This window comes from Poeciliopsis prolifica, unplaced genomic scaffold (assembly GCF_027474105.1).
Source record: "Poeciliopsis prolifica strain line A6 unplaced genomic scaffold, Auburn_PproV2 SCAFFOLD003, whole genome shotgun sequence".
Taxonomy (NCBI): Eukaryota; Metazoa; Chordata; class Actinopteri; order Cyprinodontiformes; family Poeciliidae; genus Poeciliopsis; species Poeciliopsis prolifica.
Window position 1 is genome coordinate 11,057,181 of NW_026562378.1, and position 20,874 is coordinate 11,078,054.

General features: G+C 38.1%; 1 protein-coding gene across 2 annotated transcripts in view; it reads right to left on the reverse strand.

Annotated features, from left to right (window-relative positions):
• The window catches only part of LOC129358514 (RNA-binding motif, single-stranded-interacting protein 2-like), a 37,999-nt gene that overhangs the window by 11,876 nt on the left and 5,249 nt on the right, over positions 1–20,874 (reverse strand). Inside the window, exons 1-4 of one of the 2 annotated variants that reach the window (XM_055027639.1) lie at positions 17,470–17,625; positions 9,075–9,241; positions 1,728–1,786; positions 1,245–1,336 (exon numbers count right to left, since the gene is read on the reverse strand). In XM_055027639.1, coding sequence (XP_054883614.1) covers positions 1,245–1,336; positions 1,728–1,786; positions 9,075–9,241; positions 17,470–17,484 — 333 coding nt within the window. In that variant the 5' untranslated portion in view covers positions 17,485–17,625. Of the gene's footprint in view, positions 1–1,244; positions 1,337–1,727; positions 1,787–9,074; positions 9,242–17,469; positions 17,626–20,874 lie in introns of those variants that run through there. The other variant, XM_055027637.1, reaches the window with a different exon arrangement.

Here is a 20,874-nt window from a genome sequence, read left to right on the forward strand (position 1 = left end):
CGCTGGGCCGAGGGAGACCCTGGTGTTACATTGCAGTGGGTTATGTTTGGGTTTAGGAAATGGGGAGGGGCTGGGACACTGGGATGGAGTGTATTAAGTGGTGGTGTCAGCCCCAGACCTGGGCCCGGACGATGGACAATGCTGGTTCTTTGTGCTTGTCCCATTGACAGTGGGTGTAGTGGCGCCCTCCCCAGGGTTTCCTCAAAGGGGAGCATGAGAGCCAGAGGGATCAGCTTAATGGGCTGACAAGAGTTGCTTTGACTGCAGACACTTTGACAAAGAGTTCAGAACAAGCGTTACAACTGGAGCAGGTTAATAGCGTACACAAGACGTAAGGGGAACGAGAGGGGGAGAGAGGAAGACGAGGGAGGAGGAAGGTGAAAAGACAAGAAAATAAATTAGGCTGGACGTCGGGAATACGAACAAAATCAGCTGGTGAAGTCAACAAAATCATTGCTGCCAAAACCACTTTTAGGAGTAAAGACTTCACTAAATGCAAGATTTGAAGTTGTGCACTCGCCACCAGGACAATAACTTCATGTAGCTGCGTCATTTTTATACAGCAGGGTTAAGAGGTGTGTACTGTGGATGAACAGAAATAAGTCTGTAAGTGAACAGAATCTACCTGTTTTCATTCTGCAACCCTGAACCTCACACCCAATAGCACCATCACTCCAAACCCTCCATTTGGGGTTTGTAATTTTTATTTGTGCATCAGATTTTAAAAGTTGTGAAAAATAAAAACTTTAAATATTCCTTTGTTTGGAAGATTTTGCTTTTTGTATTTGTGGATTGTCAAAGACAGAACTTTCTGATTTAAAATATATTTAAACTAACTTTAAAATATAATTTAAGTTAAAGTTTTCAGTTAAATTTCACAGAAAATAAAGAGTTTAAACTTACTTAACTGAGAAATATTGCTGAGACAATCTAACAAATAAAAAGTATTTTATACTCTCCCTGTAATGACGGTTTAGGGTGACACAAAATGCATTGTCACCCGATCTGGGTCTTTTTCAGGGACTAATATCTAACCAGCAAAAATGCAATGGAAACAGAAAGAAGGTGAATATTGGTCCTGGAAAATAATCTGGTTTCTGTAAAATCTTCTGAAGTTGGAAAGAGCTCTCAAGAGACAAACAAGTTGGATGTTAAGGTCAACTGAGACTTTTATGTGACTTAGATTTTATACTTTATAAGAAGAGTTGCCATACAGAGCAGAGGAAGACTGGAATGATTCTTACTTTGGCCATCTGAGCCTGGACTCCGCTGGATTTCAGAGCTATGACGGCTTTTTGTGCAGCAGCTGGACTGTCAAAATCCACAAAGCCATATCCTACAAAAAAGAGCAGCTGGGGTTAAGTCTGCTGTCACGAAGACAACCTTTAATCCTGCCAGATTAAGTCAAAAAACACAGTGACAGCATTGATATGTTGTTCGAAGACCAGAGTTAAAATATTTCAGTACATTCACTCCTAATTCATTTTTTTTTTTCATCTGTGAAAAACGATCTTCATCATTAGTTCTTCAAGATTTCCAAATATCTTTTAAATTTGTTCTTTGGGTTTTTGAGGCAGATTAAGGCAATCAGACTCATTGGAAGCAAAATATAAAGAGGGATGGCTTTTCTGTATACTATTCTGTAACTTATAGATACAACCAATGAAAAAAATGACATAAAGTAGTAACTTTAAAAGGCCTTATAATAAACGAAAGACATGGTTCACCTTTACATTTGTTGGTAGTTTTGTCCAAAATGGCTTTGGTGGAAACGATTTTGCCGTACCTTCAGGGAAAAACAGAAAACAGAATCAGTGACAGCTGAGGTGACTGAGAGACGCAGACAGGAATCTGCTCCTACAGCATGCATACCAACATTTCCACATTTCCTCAGGGTGCCAGACTACAGGTGTTCACATGAATGCATACTCTGTCCTTCCTGTGAGGGACTCTGTCTCATAAATGCCATGATCTTCAGGGCTTACAGAAAAACTTTCTGCGCCTCCGCCCTTCTGTCTACGTCGCCTCTTGGGGCCTGTACAGTACCTCTATTCCTAGATCTTTTTCTTGAAAGACAGGAGACAGCACCTCAGGGACAATAACTATTTGTTCCAACACTGTCTTCATCAGACTAAACGCAGGATACAACATGAACACCTGGCTTGGAAATCCAGCTCTGCCTTTTGGGTATTTTTAGCCCAAATACTGTTTAGAAATGCTGCTTTAAAAAAACACATGTTTCTCTACTTTTGATTTACCTATTAGGATAAAAAGACACATAGCATATTAAATATCCTGGTTTCTGTTCGTCTGCTGTGGCTGTCAACAGAAACAAAAACCAAAGGCCAATCCCTAAAGCGGTGGAGTCAGTTACTGCATTAATGCTGTCTCATAAATATTCATGGTCTGAAAATTAGCTTGAAAGCAGTAATCTAAAGGCTTTATGTGCAGCCTGATGGAATGCAGTGTTATAGGAGTGTCCGCCAGCTCTACAGCCTATTAGACCTGCCTTCGCCTTTAGCTTGTGCGGGAGGCCGGTGTTCCTCTGTTTGGGCGACATGGCGTCTGGGTGGAATGTACACTGAAACCTGATGCTTCACCCCTCCAGTTTGCTTTCCTTCCCACCACGTCCCCCTCCCTCGCTCCCTCTTCTGCTCCCTCCCTCCCTCTTGCTGTTTTTCCACCCTCACGTTACAGCAAACCGCTGGGTCCTACGCTCCCGCCTCGTTGCAGCGGACATTTAACCGGATGACTCAGACCGGGCTAGACAGCTAAAACCTTGGTGACACACGATGACACCTAGCTTTAAATTTAAACTGCAGGTACTTTTTATTCCCCTCTAGATTTCTGGGAAAGGCGAAGCTCAAAATCCTGTTATTTCCATGCATCCGCATGCCCTGGCAGCATCCCCTTTCCTATTCTCAAGTACAAATTAAAACATTTTCTGTGTAAACTGAAAAAAAATGCTTGAAGATTCAGCTTTCCTGTTAAGTTCAGCTGCTATTTTTGAGAGCTGCTTCATCGGTGCAGCATGGAGCTGATCATCTTCTGGCACTTGTGAACAGATATTTCAGTCCAGGATGATTGAACCACAAAGATTGGTTTCAGGCAGGCCTCATCTTATTGCTACGGTACAAACATGTTTAATCCTTCATTCTGGTTGGAATTTACCCCCAGCTTTAAACTGAATAATACTTCAAGTTTAGACAAACATCTTGATCAGCCAATCACATTCTGAGTAGTTTATTAAGGTACATCAAGATTTTAAAAGTTGCATTAAAAGCTCACATCGCCCTGTTCCTTCAGCCGTCATGACTTGCCAGAGAAGGTGCCACTGTTTTCTCTACCTGGATGGAGCAGCACTGCCCCTCCCCTACCTGTTGCTACACACAGCCAATTAGCTGCTTAAACGAAGCCATTTACATCTTTACTTCGCATACAAAAATAAGACAAATCAGGTTGCTTCAATAAACTCTGGTCACAAAAAACTAAAGCAGCAACAATTATCACTCAAACAAATTACATGTCTGTTAATCAGCTGACTGTTACAAATTTCTCCAGGGCTCATTTTCAAGTTCCTATTAAAGTTCATTCTTCAAGTAAGTCTTCTTCAATGTTCAGTTTTTATTTTCCATGTGACAACTTAACAGATACAGAAAACTAAAAGTGTTACATCACAGAGTTGCTTTAGTAGAAGCTTAAAAAGTTTGCTACTGCAACTACAACTGCAACGTGTATTGTGTCTCCTTCTGTCATAAAGTGGAGGCTGTAGATTTGTGCATTTATGTATTGATGTTTTTAGAAAGAAGTCCCACAACTCAAATAGACAGACTGCTTCACTGCTTTGCAGCTTTCCATAATCATCTAGCTACTAAACGATGGTTATTACACATGAATATCTACACAAACTAAAAATAGTTTAGCCAAAGATCAGCACAATCTTTAAATCAGATGACCAGACTTCCTCAACAAAAATCCTCTGAAAAGCACCATCACATCACGTCATGGCACTTCATGGAGGATCTAAGATGAAAATCAAATGTCAAAAGTCTTAGTCACACATTATTATTCACAGCAAATAAATGTGAACTTATGAGGCAAACATTAATAATTTTTAGTTTCATTCCCACATGTTAAGATAATAAAATATTTTAAGCTTACAGAAGTCTTTGTACAGTTTTCTGCATGTTACTTCTCTTTTTGTCCAATGTTCTGTACCTAAATTTAGTTTGATGAAACTAGTCTTTACATACATGTAAAGCCTTAATCTAGAACCTAAATTAGGAGTGTAAAAATTCTAAAATATCACTGAAAATATTTTAGAATTTACAGTACAATGCTGTAAAAGATTTCTTCTGTTTTTGCTTTTTGTCATGTTTAGATATTTCAGACCAAACAGATTTTAATGTTATACAAAAATAACCTGAGAAAGTAATCTTAGTGACTACAAAAAAAAGATAATTTAATATCAAAAGTGAAAAGGTCTCCAAACAAAGATGCCTCTGTGCAAAACTTAATTACACTGTTTGTTAAATGCTGAATTACCTACAAATAGAAATTGCCATTGAATTTCACTAGCTGCACCAAACCCTAAATCCTGTGCAATAAAAACATAACTTATACAGAACCTGTCTGACAACATGAAGTAGGCTAAAAGATCAGAACAGCAGAACTTTATGCCCCAATGAAAAGAAATCAAAAACACATGTGAAACACAGCAAATAACATGTTCTAGTCTGATTAAAGTGCCATTTCCAAAGCTCTAGGAACACCAATGAGAACCAATTATCCAAAAAGCAAAACAGGGAACAATGGTGACCCTACATAGGAGAGTCAGGCCTACCAAACATCTGAAGAACTGCAGGTCTCACTTGCCTAAGATAAGGTCAGTATCTATGATTCAACAATCAGAAAGAGATCAGGTAAAAATGGCCTCCATGAGCTTCAAAGAACAAAAAACAGACCAGAGTCGAATTTGCCAAAAAAAAAAATCTTGATTCTTTCCAAGCATTTAGGAAAAAAAAAATTGTTGGAATAATAAGACAAAATTAACATTTTTGGAGGTTTTGTGCCCCATTACATCTGACATAAAACTAACACCATTCAAAACAAAGCGCATCGTTCCGATAGCCAAGCATGGCCTTCAGGACCAGGACTACCTGCTGTAACTTTGAGCCATTAAATCTGCCAGATACAACAGGAACAGAAATTTATGAAGGAGAATATTTAGCCAGGCGTTTGAGATCTTAAGTAAAAGCTCACTTGGGTTGAGTGTCAGGACAATGAAACTAAACACGATAAACACCTCAGCATGATTCAAAAACAAAATGAATAGTTGGCAGTGGCCTAGTCAAAGCCTGGACAACCTTAAACAGCTAAATCATGGTTAAAAGATGCCCATCATTGTGGCTCATTTAAAGCAATTCTGCAAAGAGGAGTGGGCCAATATACTCTAGTCATCTATCTATCTCCATATCTCTTTTTTATGCAAATATTTTTACTAGTACCTTTTTAAAAACCAAACTCTTATTTTTTTACTACTCACACTATTACAGGAGGAATATGTATTTTTTTCTCCATTGTTTTAATCATCTATAAGCAATTTCTGGAGCTCCAACATAAATTTTATACCGGCTTGTAATATTTTTATATTTTCAAGCTGAAATCTTATTTATTTAATATTTTTTTCTGGTCAGCATCACAGAAGAGAATTAAATGTTTTGTTTTGTCTTTTTCAGGAACACCCACGGAGTCACTGGGAGAGTTGAAAAGTGACTTTAGTCCCTCCGCAGTTGAACACCAGCCCACCACTCGGTGGAGGCCAAAAGGACTTAAAAGACAATCCTACCCCATATATGGGCAGCTGACATTCTTTCCCAGCAGGCTTTCCAACCTTTTTCCCACATCATTTAAGACTCCCCCCTACTGGTAGTCACTTCTAAAGCTCCGTTCTTCTATTCACCTTCTTTTTCACACCACAAAGATGTTTCTGTAAGTCTGCCTCTACGCTGTAGTTTCAGCATTTTGTGCAGCAACCACAGATTTCACACTGGCTTTGATTGCTACATTGATCAGCTGTGAGCGTCACCATGCGCCATGTGATTTCACTCAGTCGGTTTAACATCTATATACATCTGAATGTGTTACAGTGTTGACTAAACCACAATAATTAGAAAGGGTGGGGCTGGCTAGCATACCAGACACACAGCGAAGCCAAGACTTATGAAATTTGTCCACACCTCTTCACAAATGGATTTGGTTTTCCTGTGAATGAATCCTGGAAATAATAATGCATGACTAAAGTTCACCTCTCTGACGTAAAGTGTCGTTCTGCCCTCCAGCCGCCGAAACCAGTTTGGGTGCTTTTTAGCAACCTTTATCTCTGACTTTATATGCATACACAAACAAATATGCAGGCTCTCTGTTGATTTAGAGCTAATTTTTTGAGTCCCATAGGAAGTATAATATTTGATCAAAAGTTTAAAAAAACACACAAGACGCTTTGGTGGCTCTTTTTCATGCTACCCTCTAGTTTAGACTTAGGTTTCTATTATTTCCTGCTGAGTCTTAATTATTTTTCAGATCATGATTTATGTCTGTGTAATAAATAATAAACAAACTGATGCCTTGCAAAACTATTGAATCTTTTCACTTTTTGTCACAAACTCAAATTTATGTGATAGACTAACAGAAATAGTGCATAGCTGTTAAGTGTTAAGTACAAATCTAAAAGGTGAGGCATCAATTTTAAATGTTTTGCAGCTTTTGACAAATTTCCCTCCAGGTTTGTTCTACAGTTATCTTCATCATTTTTACCATTAACTCTAGACAGATATTCTGACTATAGCAAAGCAAACATTCCCATGCATGATGCCGCTACCATCGACGTGGTACATTTGGGTGATGCACGTTATTTTGTATCTCAAACAAAAACTTTACTGTTTGAACTTATCTGAACCGAACACCTTCTTCACTTAATACTTGCTGTGTCACTCAAACAAAGCGGGCTTCTTATGACTCAACAGCATCAGTAGTTTTCTTCTGTCCACTTATCCAAAAGAGGCAGATTTTTTGTTTAGGGCATGTTGCCCTGTTAAGATATTCTCCCACCCGAGCTGTGGATCTCTGCAGCTCTTCCAGAGACATATTAGTGGCCTTTAAACTCTACCCTGCTCCAAGCCTCATGTCTGACCTGTCTGCTGTGTTCACTGCTCTTCACGATGCTTTTTTTGTTCACTGTTATCTAACAAACCACTGAGGTTTCACAGAACAGCTGGATTAGATTAAAGACATACAGGAACACGGTATTTACAAATTAGGTCACTGTTAAAAGCAGGGCTCTAAAAAGGAATTTTTTCTGATTGTTTGTTAAAAACAAATCCTCCATACATTGTGCTGTATTACCACATAAGATCCTAATGTAACACATAGAGGATTATGGTGATAATGTGGCGAATTATCAATAACTTCCAGTGCTATGAATAATTCAGCAAGATACTGTTTCTGTGTTTTGTTCCATTTCTGCCTAAACAGCTCTAGAAATGAAATCATGTGTCCAACAGATGAAGGGCTCGGTTCTGGACGGCACAGATGTGTTTCCTTGCAATGGATTTCTGTGGGACTCTCCTCTCTAATTCAGTATCAAAATCAAAACCTGTTCCACTTAATGTGGACTGGAATGTACAATTAGGTTTGGTCACAAATAATGTCGTTTATCATAAGGAGATATGACATCTTATGATATGATAGCTGCATATTTGCAGTCAGATAGCATTTTTGATATAAAAGCGCTGTCCTTCATCATGCTGTACACCTTTAAAGGTTTACTTGGTTTCCATAAAGCGCCAGATCTCAGCAGAAGTAGGGCTGCAGTGACACACTCATCTCACGATACAATACAATACACGATATTCTGCCCAGGATACAATATATATATCACAATATTCAGCGAACGATACAAGTAAATAAATTTTTAAGATTTTCTGAAAGATTTTAGAGGGACAGAGTGATTTTGGTGACATTTTGGGATTGTTCCATAGACTTGGATTGAATTAATTGAACTGATGATATAATAAATGTTTTTGTTATACATTCGCTTTGTTTTCGTATTATTGAGTTTTATTAGAAATTGCAACTGGTTGTTTTTTTACTTGTCATTGATGATCTACATGTAAAAACTGTGTGATAGCTATCATTTAATTCATGTGGATATGACATAAAATTCAAAGTAGAATTTAATGAATCGACACTCGCAGATGAAAAATTGACACTTTCTGAGAAAAAAAATATTGATGAATATTGTAGAATCAATAAAATTACACAGCTCTAAACAGAAGTCATCATTGGCTGTCTTTTCTACTTACAAGCCAATAATGTTTCCTTTTATTGAGCAAACTAAATCGGCTTATGCTATACACATAGTATATGTACTTTCAACCCTTGCAGACCAAACAGATCTGCAACAATCCAGCTAAAGATGCAGTACCATAATTCCGCCACACTTTGCGCTATCTGAAAAAGTCCAACGGTTTCTGAAAGGAGAGACGTTGCGCTTTCCAGCCAATATTGGGTTATTATGGTAATTTCTTGCCTGCTGTAGCAGAGAGTGAAACTATATCTGAGAGTTAATCTTTTACTAGATGGTAAATTGCCAAACATAACTTGCTAGATATTAAAAGTTCCAGTTGTTATGGACAAATGGGTAAATATATTTACTTACACGACATTTAAAGAACTGAGTACAATTAAAATTAGCAAAAATATCCAGGCAGATGTTTGAAACTTAGATATCAAGTGGTTAATAAGATGCTTGATGAAGTTCTGCAGTGGGCAGAGTTTGTTCTGGGTGTTTGCATTTTCCCCAGTTTCGGTACACTAAGAGTTGCTTGTACACATGGCTCTTGTTTACAAGACAGAAAGTTGGTCCTTTGGAAGGTTATGGAATGGAAACTAAAAGATCTGTTCATTCAGGCAATTTCATTTTCAAAGAATACAGGGCAGACCATATGATAGGTACTGGGATGGTACTGGGATGCATCAAAAAATTGCAGGTTAGCAGGTCTGAAGTCACTCACGGTTGGCAGAGCTTCACGAGGTCCTGATCTGTAGTTCCTGGATGGAGGCCGCGGATATATAGGTTCGTTTTACTGAGCTGCTCCCCACCTCCGCCGCTGCTGTTGCTGCTACTGTTGGTGTTGGGACTGGGAGGTGCCATCTGGTGGCCGGAGGACACATAGGACTGCTGCATTGGGGAAAGGGAAGACAGATGTAATGTATTCACTGTGAGAAACAAGACTAGTAAAAAGAAAATTGCAAAGATTAATGTAATTCACTGGAAATCAATGTGAGAAACTTAGAGCCGTGATGTTCACATGTGGAGAGATGAAAAATAATCCTGCATCAAACAGTTGATTATGTGGGAGCTGTGAAAATTGATATCATACAGCCCGCATGTCAACACTCTTTAATACAGTACATTGAAGGGGAATGTGGGGCCTCTTGGCTAACTGCTCCATGCAGGGAAAATGGGGCCTCTCATGCTTTCTCAATGTTGGGTAACTTCTTTCTTACTTGTCGAGGTATTTGCCCACTGATTTAAGGAACCCAGAAAACATTTGGTCCCGTTAATCAGAAATAATTAAAATACAACAAGCTCCTTCAATTACTTCGACAGATGAAAATCAAAAAGTTAAGCATTAACATTTGCTCAAACATGCATCTTGCTTGGACCTGAATGTCTCAAGCCATTTAATCCAAAACTGCGTTGAAGATGTGCAAACAAAAAGATCGAAACTGGCAAGAGACTGAAAAGGAGGGCTAAGTTAAAATTACAAAACAAAAACGAAACAAAGGTAATGTAAAGACAAAAATAACAACGTTGACATGCCAGCAGTATGTCAAAAGTAAGTTTCTCTCTTCTGCTACATTTTATCTGTTTAAAAAGGACCGGTGCCAGATTTAATTCAGGATGACAGTGTGGACGGCCACCTCAGTATTAAGCTCGTGGTACTTTTTGTTTTTGTTCTTTCACCTAATGACTGTACACTGTGAGCAACTGAAACCAGAATCAGATTGTTTGTGCACAGCATCTTGGCCAATAAAGCTGATTCTGATTGTGAATTTAAGTCGTAAACTCCAATGGTGGACGAGTCCGTGACTCACCACGTGCAACATGATGGGATGTTGCACAACGGCTCATGCATCTTCTAATCTCATCTCACCATGGGACTGTGGCTGTCCCTGGAGATATCAAACAAAGCGTTGTGTAACCATTCATATGTGTGTATTTTCATGAAATAAATAAAGCTGGTTTTGTTTTTCTTCATTTTTCCAGTCACAAACAAGAACTCTCCATTTCAGACTTCAACCTATTAAGTCTAAAGAGAATTTTAGAGCCTTAGGTTTTTCTGGCCTAATGTTCTACCAGTTAGAAAAATACTTTCATTCATTTGCATTTATTCAATTAGGATTGATGCATGAAGGGATAAAAACAAAACATCTTTCATGTAAGGTGTACAGAGAAGCTCATTGGACAGAGCCAACAAGAGGACAATGGGTTAGCATAGCAATGAAGGAAAGGGTCACTGATCAACCTGCTGGGGTTTAGGAAAAGCCCAGTGGGACGACGTGCTTAAACAAGGACCACCTACAACATCAACCAACTCTGCTGATTGGAAACCATTCATGAGGCAAAGGCAGCTCTCCTCACCTCTGCTTTGTTGACAGCGAGTAAAAAAAAAGCAATAAAATAGAGAAAGCGCTTTAACCTCTATTATAGGGTTAAAGTTAGTATTTCTCTCAAGAAAGCAACATAATTTGCATTTCTCTAAATAAAAACAGAAACATACAGATTTTGTTTCTAAAACAGAAAAAAAATATTTTGACCTCATTTTAAAAAGGGAGCAAAAACATCTTTGTATTTTCTACAGTTTATGTAAATATCTAGTTAACTGTATGTATTATTTTTTAAAAATCCTAAAAGCTGCAGGAAAAACAGGATTTACTAGAACATTTTTAATAGCACAATTTAACTAATTTAACTAAAATGCTGTGTGGTTTTAAGCTTTTTTTCAAATTAAATCGTAAAAGATGACTAATTTGTTCTAATAAGGTTGATTTTAATCTGTCTGCAAACCTTTTCTGTGTGCAAGTTATAAACTGCGGAGTAAACACCGTCTGCCTGGAGGAGTTTTTCGTGTCACAGAGTAATTCTCGATGAATATGGTCTGGAGGCGGCTAATTTGTGAATGAAAGAACAGGAAAGCAGAGACCTTTAATCTCATTCATAGAGTCTCCACCACCGTGCCAAGTCCCACTGATAGTCCAGACAAAACCATGAGCGTGTCATTGCAGCAACACTCTAAAATCACCCGGCTTCAACAACAGACACACACACACGCACGCACGCACGCACACACACACACACACACACACACACACACACGCACACATGCATTCATTCAATCTAAACTTGTTTTAAAAGTCATATGAAGGCTTCACGTTCAATTAGAAATTACATTTATTATAAATGATCAGTCTATGTTAAAAACAGCTGACATGGAAAAATCAGTGTAAGGTTTTTGAAATGTTAGTAATGCTGAGGTGACTCATCATCCAGTTAGATAACCCAATGCTTTGTGTTTCAGCTTGTACATCAAGGTTTTAAAATGCCGTGGAAGCAAAACTGCTCACATTTAAGAAATAAAATGTCAAAATGCAAGAAGAAGAAAGAATTGTTATACAGTTTAAAGGCGGGCAAAAGTCATAATTTTTTTTGTGTGCCATATGTTATTTTATTGTACACAAAATCAATCTTCTAGGTCATAACTACATGAACGCAAGAGGATGATACAAGTACGACTAAATAATAATAAAGAAGTTAGTATTTCTCTCAATAACCTGCTAAATTTGGTAAATATGATACTAAAATATGATACTAAATTTATTTTACAAATTTTCTACAAAATGGGCCTCTAGTTATAAAAATGACAACTTCTTTTTAAAAAACTGAATTTTCTACCAACCGTTTGGCTTTCGAGGGTTAAGCTAATATTTGTCATTTCACTTTGTAGCTTAGTTTTCATTTATTTTTCTCTTCATGGCAGTATGAAAATAGCACTGGATTATTTTTAGCACTAAAGATAAAAAATAAAACCCAAAACATCTCTATTAATAGAAGATTCTCTGGCACTTTTACATGAACTCCCATCAAGTTTCCAAATTGTGCATCTTTTAAAAGCTGGCTTTTGTTGGTTTTACATCAGAGTGGCTTTGGGTGTTGAAATCAAAGATCTACTTTATTGTTGACTGAAACAAAATAAATTGGATTCATGCGAGAAAAAAAAAGAGAAAACATAACGTGTGGTTTTCTCTGCACTCAATTGCAGGTCTGATAATTGGTACATGTCCACAGAGAGTCACTTGCTGGTGAATCTCACCTTTTAGTGCTACACCACTGTTTTATCTCCTCTTCTCCCTGTGGGACTTCTCCAGCTGACCCTGAATTGACCCATGGGATTCCATGGATTTCCTGGCTGCTGGGAGGTCTGTTTTCCTTTCCTGTCCCGCTCAGCGACTGAAGCTCCTGTCTTTTTCCTCAGGCAGTTAGAGGAGACATGACTGTCCAACCAGCTGACTCGCCTACACTACATGCTTATGTGCAGATTTATGACTGGCCTGACTGAGGACCAAGCTTGAGGCAAGCGTTTGGCATTACTGGTTGGCTGGTTAATTTGTACTGAGCTCTCTTTAACAACAATTCCAATGTGGACATTTCATTAATGAGTTGGTAAATTGCTAGTTACTTTACTGTTTGACAATTTAATTTCATTACTTATATCTGAGTAAGAACGGCCTGCAAAAGCATTCAAGGTCTGTTGACCATCTTAGTTTGTGTCACTTAAATGTGAAGTAAAATTACAATAATTTCAAACTCTTTTAAGCAAAAAATCTGAAAAGTGTGGCATGAAAATACAGTTTACCTCTTTACTATGATACACCAGCAGAATAATAATGTAAAATATAGTGTACAGCCAGAGCTGCAATTACAACGCATTCCAGTGCTTGAATGGTCCAGTCAAAGTCCAGTCTTATAACAATTTGAGAATCTGAAATAAAAAATTTGAAAAATAATGTTCACAGACTGTCTCTGTCCAATCTATAACTTTGGTGTGACTGTGAGAAAGAAATGCCTCTGCAGTACTCAGATTTTAATTTGTTTTTTAAAAAGTGTTTAAAAGCCATTCATCCTGTTATCTGATGAAACCTGCAGCCTGATTACTAGTAAAAATGCAGGCATGTTATTTGTAAAACAGTATTTCAGTGCTAACTCAGCGCTGGGTGTCAGAACTGTCTGTCTCGTAAAGACGTATGCTGTGTCACTGGCGGCAGGCAGGAAATCCGCTCTGTCTGCTCGTGATCTTATCGTGAATAAGACGATCTGCATTCCAACCAGGTGACAGGGACACTGAGCTCACGTCCAAACTCGTTCCTGAATCCTCCTCCTTGTCTGTTTGCAATCCTCCCCTTTTTCTTCTTGTGCTTTTATAGTCGCCTATTAACCCTCGGATTGTCTGCCTTTTGCCGGTCACACCTTGACACACATGCTGTGTGCAAATCCACATGCATACAAAGCTTTCAAGTCAGGTCAGGTTGAGCTGGAGAGCCCGAAATCAGATATGTGAAAACACTGGCCCCGCAGCTCGGCCCGAGATCTAACAAAATGTGAGACACACTGAGCGTCTGGCATCAACCGCTGTACTTGGCATCAAATTTCTAAGAGCTGTGCTTTCTCCAAGGACTCTGGCAGCCTTTCTACCTGTTAACCTTGCCTGCTGGATGCTATTGGCAATCACGCTGAGGACCGATCCAAAACATCTGACACAGTAAACAAAGAGAGACAAACATATAGATGGCAAAGAGCCAGAGGGACAAAGGTGGCGGCACAGCAGGGTTCAGCCAGGGTAGACTCACCGCAGCAGAACAGCTGGGTTTGTACACAAACACTAAAGCAACCGAGATAACACAGTGTGTGTGTGTGATGCATTCACCACTTCAGAAGAATTGCAAATACTAATATATTAGTATTAAACATTTATTTATATAAAGAACATCAATTCTGTCATATTAAAGTGAATTCAGCCAGATTGAAGTAAATATTTTGAGACTCCAAAATAGACTCATGCTGCTAGTTGAACAGGACATTTATGAAACAGATTTTAATGTTTGGAAAGGACAAAAAGAAATGGCATGCCTCCTAGTATTTTTTTTTCCCAACAGTTGCAAAGACAGAGCTATGACATAACTCAGCTTAGCACATCTGCTAAAGAAATGCTGAATGGAGCATTTTATGAAAGGAAATGTATTAGTATTTTCTGAAGGAAAACCGTCTAAACAGTGAATCTCATTCGCCTACTTTGTTTCCTGTCGTCACTGTTATGGATGATGTGTGTGAAGCAGACAGGTGCATGAACATAAAAAAACCCCACCCAATCTGTGAATGACACAATAAAACCCATCTTTGACCACAGAGAGTATCCAGTAGATGCTCAGAGGCTCCTTTGTCAGATACAATGTGGAGCACTGGGTTGAACGCCATTTTACCTTGAGAACCGCCAAAATTAATTAATTGAACAAAGTGTGAGAAGAAAATCCTCAGAGATTTTGGTCCATATTGACACAACAGCTTCCAGACATGTATCCAAAAAGTTGGGTTATAATCCGGTGAAGCCACTGGAGTCTTGTGAATTCAATGTTTTGATGACGAAATCTGTTTCAGAGGATCTGAGTTTTGTGTCAAGGTGCCAGACAATAAATCAATAACTATATTGTAATAAACACGTCATCAATATCAATAGATACAATGTCTGATGGAATATTCAATAATTTCACTGGACTCTGACTCAGTACCGCACAGCATTCTGGGGGATGTAGGCAGAGGAAATGCTTCGCTTCTAGCAACCACCTGTTTATTCAGGTAGTCTCTTCTGAAAATCCTCCATATTTGGGCCGGGTAAAGCAATTTGCAACACGCTTGCATAAACTAACTTTCTTTGTGTTTCAACAGTCTTAAGGATTAAAACAGAAGTGTAGCAGTAATTGATGCTCACCTTTTGCTGTATTTTCCACTTTTTAATGGTTTGCAAATAAAACTGTAATGGTAGAAACAGACTCAGAAGTTTCTGCTGATCTTAGAGAATCTGGTTAGAAAAAAAAACATAACTGACTGCTGCCAAAGAAAGTTTTGTTTTTAGAAGCACATGGTTGCCATTTAAAAGGAATTAAAAAGCATTTTCTGCTTACTTTGACATTTAAAAAACTATTACCCATTTATATAACAAACTAGACTGATAAGGTAGTGTATGTTTGTACACTACTGCCATATAGACAATAGATAATCCAAAGTGCTTCAAAAATTTTAAACAAATAGTAAAAGACATAATTAAAATTGACTTGTAGCGTAATCTCAAAAAGAAAGCTACATCAAGTAATTCTACATTCAGACTTGCTTTTAAAATAATTTCTTGCAATCTCAAGTTTTTAGGAAGTTATTGTCAGAGTTGAGGAACACAGAAACTAAATGTTTCCTCAATTTGTTTGATTCTGGTCCTGGAACATATTTCTGTTTCATATCAGATCAGCAAGTCTTAAAGATATTAAAGTCCAAGACAATTCAGTGCCTCAGAGACCAATAGCAAGATTATAAAATCTATCCTTTTACAAATAGGGGGTCGAATGCATCATCACAATGATCTAATCTACAGAGAGTAAAAGACTGTACTAGTTTTTCTGTGCTATGATTTGACAGCAAACTGTTTATTCTGTGAATGCTGTTCAGACGGTTGTAGGATTTAGTAAAAGATGTGGATATTATATATATTCTCTTCACTTACTGATTTTATGGACACAATGAATCTGCGTCTGTAAGCTGTGGTGATGTGGCGACTGGACTATTACGTTTGTTTGTTGTCAGGCTGCTTACAGTAAGTCCTATAGTAGTGCTGCATGACCGGAGCTACTGGCAGCAAACAGAAAGATTAGGAGTGCATTCATACCAGCCCACTTCGGTCCACTTTAATCCATTTGCCTAGAAAGTCTGCACTACTACTAACTCGTGAATGCCAAGCAGACCAGAGCGCACTCCAAGAGCAGGAAATGGACAACAGTGCTGGGCATTCTGGCTCAACACAACAACAAACACACAAGTCTAGCACTAGCAGGAGAAATGGCTCGTGGTTTTTTGCTACAGATAAAAGTGAAATCCTACAACCACTAAAATTTGATGCCACTCCATTTTTGTTTGCATTTCTTGAAAAAAGAAGCTGAACACAGTGTCATCTTCAGGTGTTTTTGTGTTGTTTCCTTCAGTGGTTCTTGGTGCAGCACCACCACAGGAGAGGTGGAGAACAGATTTTTTTTTAATTGTTTACTCCATTTGACACAGAGCAGTGTGAGAACGTACCTCACCAGCAGAAAATGTAACCAACTTTGTAATTTTTGTCCCCAATCTAACCCAGTCTACCGCAGTATCAGCTGTGAAAACACCCTAAAAGTGAACCGAGGATGAAGCCTTGAGGAATTCGTCTGCAACATAAGGTTTGAGCAGGTTTAGAGGAATATGTTGGAAGGTGAATGGGTGGATCAATCGTCAATACAGCAATATAAAAAAAAAAGGTTTTAGATTGATTTCTACTAAGAAATATATAATTTAAAACCTTTACCGCTGCAGTTTCAGTGTTGTGTTGTTATGAAGCTCTAACTGGACAGCTTTAGAGAGGAGTAAATTTGTAATTCCCATAATTACGTCAATGACAAGAGTTTATTGTCGATTATATATGCCAGTGAACAGGAAGAGCATAATTAAGTAAGTACTAAATAGACAATATTTTTTTTCCACTCTATGGTTTTCTCAGTTATTATCAGGTGAAGCAACAAAATCCTTTCATATAGACCCAGCGATAAAGAAGCTCCCTGAAGCTTTTCGGTCTAACTCCTGGTTGTGGTGCAGCCTCTGTGCCCTATATAAAACATACTTTGCGTGCATTTACAGCAACCCTAAATACAAATCTAGCTCGTTTGCTCAAAGAGTCCGATTTGCTTGAGCAGTTGTGAAACTGCAGGCTGACTGGTGCAGATCAACGATGCAAACTTTGAAAGGTCTAAAAGTATAAGTACAGTTTGACTTCAAGTGAACCTTATGCTGGAGCAGACGTCAACAAAGGGCACTGTGAGTAAACACATATAAGTGAATCAAAAGGCCTGGTTTGTTTGAAAAATTGCATTGTCATAGCAAAATCAAACCAGCAAACAGCGTCAACCCCAATCGAACTCAATTCAATTAAAAGGTGTGAATATGACCTTAGAGACAGCTGAGGCAACAGAGTTGACAGCAAATAGCAGTGCTTCCAAAGGAGCGTTAAAACTCAAAATGAATTTCACAAGAAAGTTTTTCATCACATTAGCTATCAGTACCTGGACATCCAGCATGGAAAAAGCAACATCAGCTCCTTTTATTGATTCATCTGTGTTCTGTGCAGATCTCCTCCTGTTCAGATTGCAGTGGGGATAATGGCAAACTGTTTAAACAACCACAGCCTGCTGGTCAAATTGTTCTCTTTACCTCCATGTTGGTACTGGTAATCTTGCTCAAGAGACAAATATCACAGTAGTACAAGGGTAAGTCTGTATATTTGCATGTACATCTGATAAGATGGAGGTCTAGATACAAAGCGTTTTACAAGGGGAATTTACTTCCAGCTGTTCTCAGTTTTATTGCTGTGCTTTCAATTTATAAAAATACAAACGACCTGATATTCTGTTGTCTATTTACTTTGGATTACATTTTAGAGTTGTGCAGATACGTAACACATAGATATACTGTTGACAGAACAGGCAGAAAAAGACATTGTTAAATTTAGACTTGTTCCCAAATAGCTGGTTTCACATCATGTTAATGCTGTAGCAAAAACATACTAAATTAATCTATACCAATCTAAATATTTGGTGCAGTAGCTTTGCTCACGTCACTGCATGGTCCACAAGTTATCCTGAATAAAACCATTTAAAAACATAGTGAGTAGTATAATCACGTAGTTCCTACAACATTTCATCCTACATCATATATTCTGTAGATATTCACTAGCAAACTGGCTCGCAACCCGAAAAAAGCTAACTTTCAGCTCGATCAGCAGTGACCAGTGATGAGCCAATTAGACACTCAGTGGGTCGCAATAGCAATAAAATTAAGTCTAAGAAATCTCTGGGGTGTGAGAAGCTACTGAAAGAAAATGATAAATGACAACATGTGGAGACCTGCCTGTGGTTTATTCAGGATGTATGGGAGCAAGAGAGAGCAAGGTTTTCAGCTGATAAAAGGAAGGCTGAACTCAGTACAGAAAATTTGCTTTTTTATTCTCTGGAGCGTCTGTCTATCAGCAAACATGCTGGATTTATAAATGTTGGCAGCCTTTTAGGAACCTTAAAATTAACATAAGTTTCATTCTCTAGAATATACACACAGATTACTATGTAACAACGCTAACTCTGCTAAACATGCTAACCATGTTAACCGTGACTCGTCACACATAAAATAACATAACCATAGGTTTTCAGTGCCGTTTGTTCACAAAGGTTCTGATTTTAAAGTTATTGACAAAAAATTGGAATTGGGAAAAATCTGCAGTGTCAGATTAAAGCTTTATGTAAACCACCAGAGATTGGTACATTTCTAATCTTATAATTTTGTATTTATGTCATAATGTAAAGCTGTAATTTTCAACTTCAGCCAGATGCAGCAATCAAGCCTTAGGGTTTTGATGCAAATATATACATAAAAAAGTTAAAACATCAGGCTGACAACAAGGTGAAAGGGAGCATGACTGATAACAGCTCAACTTGGTTATGTCTCAATACTTACAGAGTTTCAAGTGAAAGGTTAAAACTGCTGATCTTTAAAGTCTTAGAAGACTTCAAACAAATGGCCTTTAAACGGCAACCTTCTTATGTTTGGGTCACACTTTAATGCTCCAGTCTATGTGATTCCTTCAATTCTTTTCATCTATAGCTGCTTTTCGGCTCTGTTGAATCTATGTTGAGGCTTTCAGAGCTTTAAATCACAGCAGTAAGTAGACATCAGCTGAAAAGGTCTCCCGCCAGCAAGAGAACAAAAACTCTGAATGAAAAGTACAAAAACATGCCATTGGATGAGGCCCTGAGTGAGACTCATGATACCTTAAGAAGTGGAAAGCCACCATTGTTATTTTTCTCCAGCCAGTGAGTTTTATGCGGAAACCAACCAAATTTGATTTGAGAGCATTCATTGTATTTATTTGAGTCAGGAAATGAGAGGCTGAGTCAGGGAGGAGCAACTGAGTTTGGGCACAACAGAAACCTTACACCTTTTCCCTGAGTCTAAGAAAGAATGAAGGACTTTTTTTCTCACTATTTATGGGTTTATTTTGCATTCAGACCTTTACGCTGTGTGTGTGTATATGTTAAGCACGGATTCAATAAGAAGGAAACCATAATACAGAACTAGGGTTTAAAGAATGAAATACTGAAATTCCAGTGAATTGGGTAAGACATTTTCCTTTCTCCTAATCTTATTATACAATATGATTTGAAGACCATCCCTCCACTTTATTTAATTTAAAATAATGACTTAAAACAGTTGCATAAAAAGTCACATATTTAGTCAATAAAAAGGAGAACCTGTAATAGTAAACAAAGTACATACATGCAATGAACAAACTATCTGCTGATGGTATCCAAGTCACACAGACCTTGCGCAAGGACAAAATGTTCATTTAAGGCACAACATCTTTGTAATGTAGAGCCTTACCATAGCAAAGCAGCACACTACACCCAAAGTAAACAACAAATGAAAGTGAAACTTTGAAATGAGCCTGTGCTTGTCATAGGGCAGATCTGAGATATGGAACCTAACCAATCCATGTTTTCCTTAACATAAGTGTGAGGCGTATTTAACAGTGCATGTGATACTGTATTGGCAGCTGCAGTTTCCTATATGTTTGGGTCATGCAATTAAGTCACGTGACCCAAACAAGTTCCTTTTGCCCACCAGAAGAACAATGCAACTATGTAATAGACTGCCAATTGCCAGGGCGTTGGTGTATGTTCTGGATGTCATGATTGAAACAGAACTGGAAAGAAGGTTTGTTTGTTTTTTATATGTGGACTTCAAAGAACAACAAGAGCTTTATGAGGGTAAACACTGGAAAAAGATTACATTTTATAGAAGCAAAGAAAAAACACATGGAAGCAGCAAACACTGCTGTATGAGTAACTTGACCGTCACATCTAGTTTTCTTTTAAACAGGTGATCATTTCTACTTTGCTGTTAAGTTCCTGCATAATTGCACAAGCATAAACATAAATCCAAATTTTCACAGAAATGTAGTGTTTATGTGCAGTGAATGCTGTCAGTACACATTGTAGTTCACCTTTCATTTAGACAGGTTAGTGACAGGTGGCTGGTCATGTTGTCCCTTGGCCATTTCTTTCTGTTGCAGGTTTGATTGTTTCATACCCTGTTAGGAGCTGTCTGCTGCAGGATGTACCAACCATGTGCCATTTAATACCTATAAGCCAAACGTTTCGCACCTGCTTTGATGATGCTGAATTAAAGCATTTTTTAAATTTTGTTATAGTCCACTTTAAAGACATGTGGTTATTATCTACTAGCAGGTCAGTTGATCAAAGGGAGGCCAGGGATCAAAACCACAATCACTGGAAACATGGCAGTATGTAAAGTCATCCTCTATTAAACTATGAGAAGTCAGCATTTAATTTTTTTTTCTTTTATCTCTGTAATTTATCAAAATCTGAATTTATCAGTGGAAATAAGTGGGGAACACA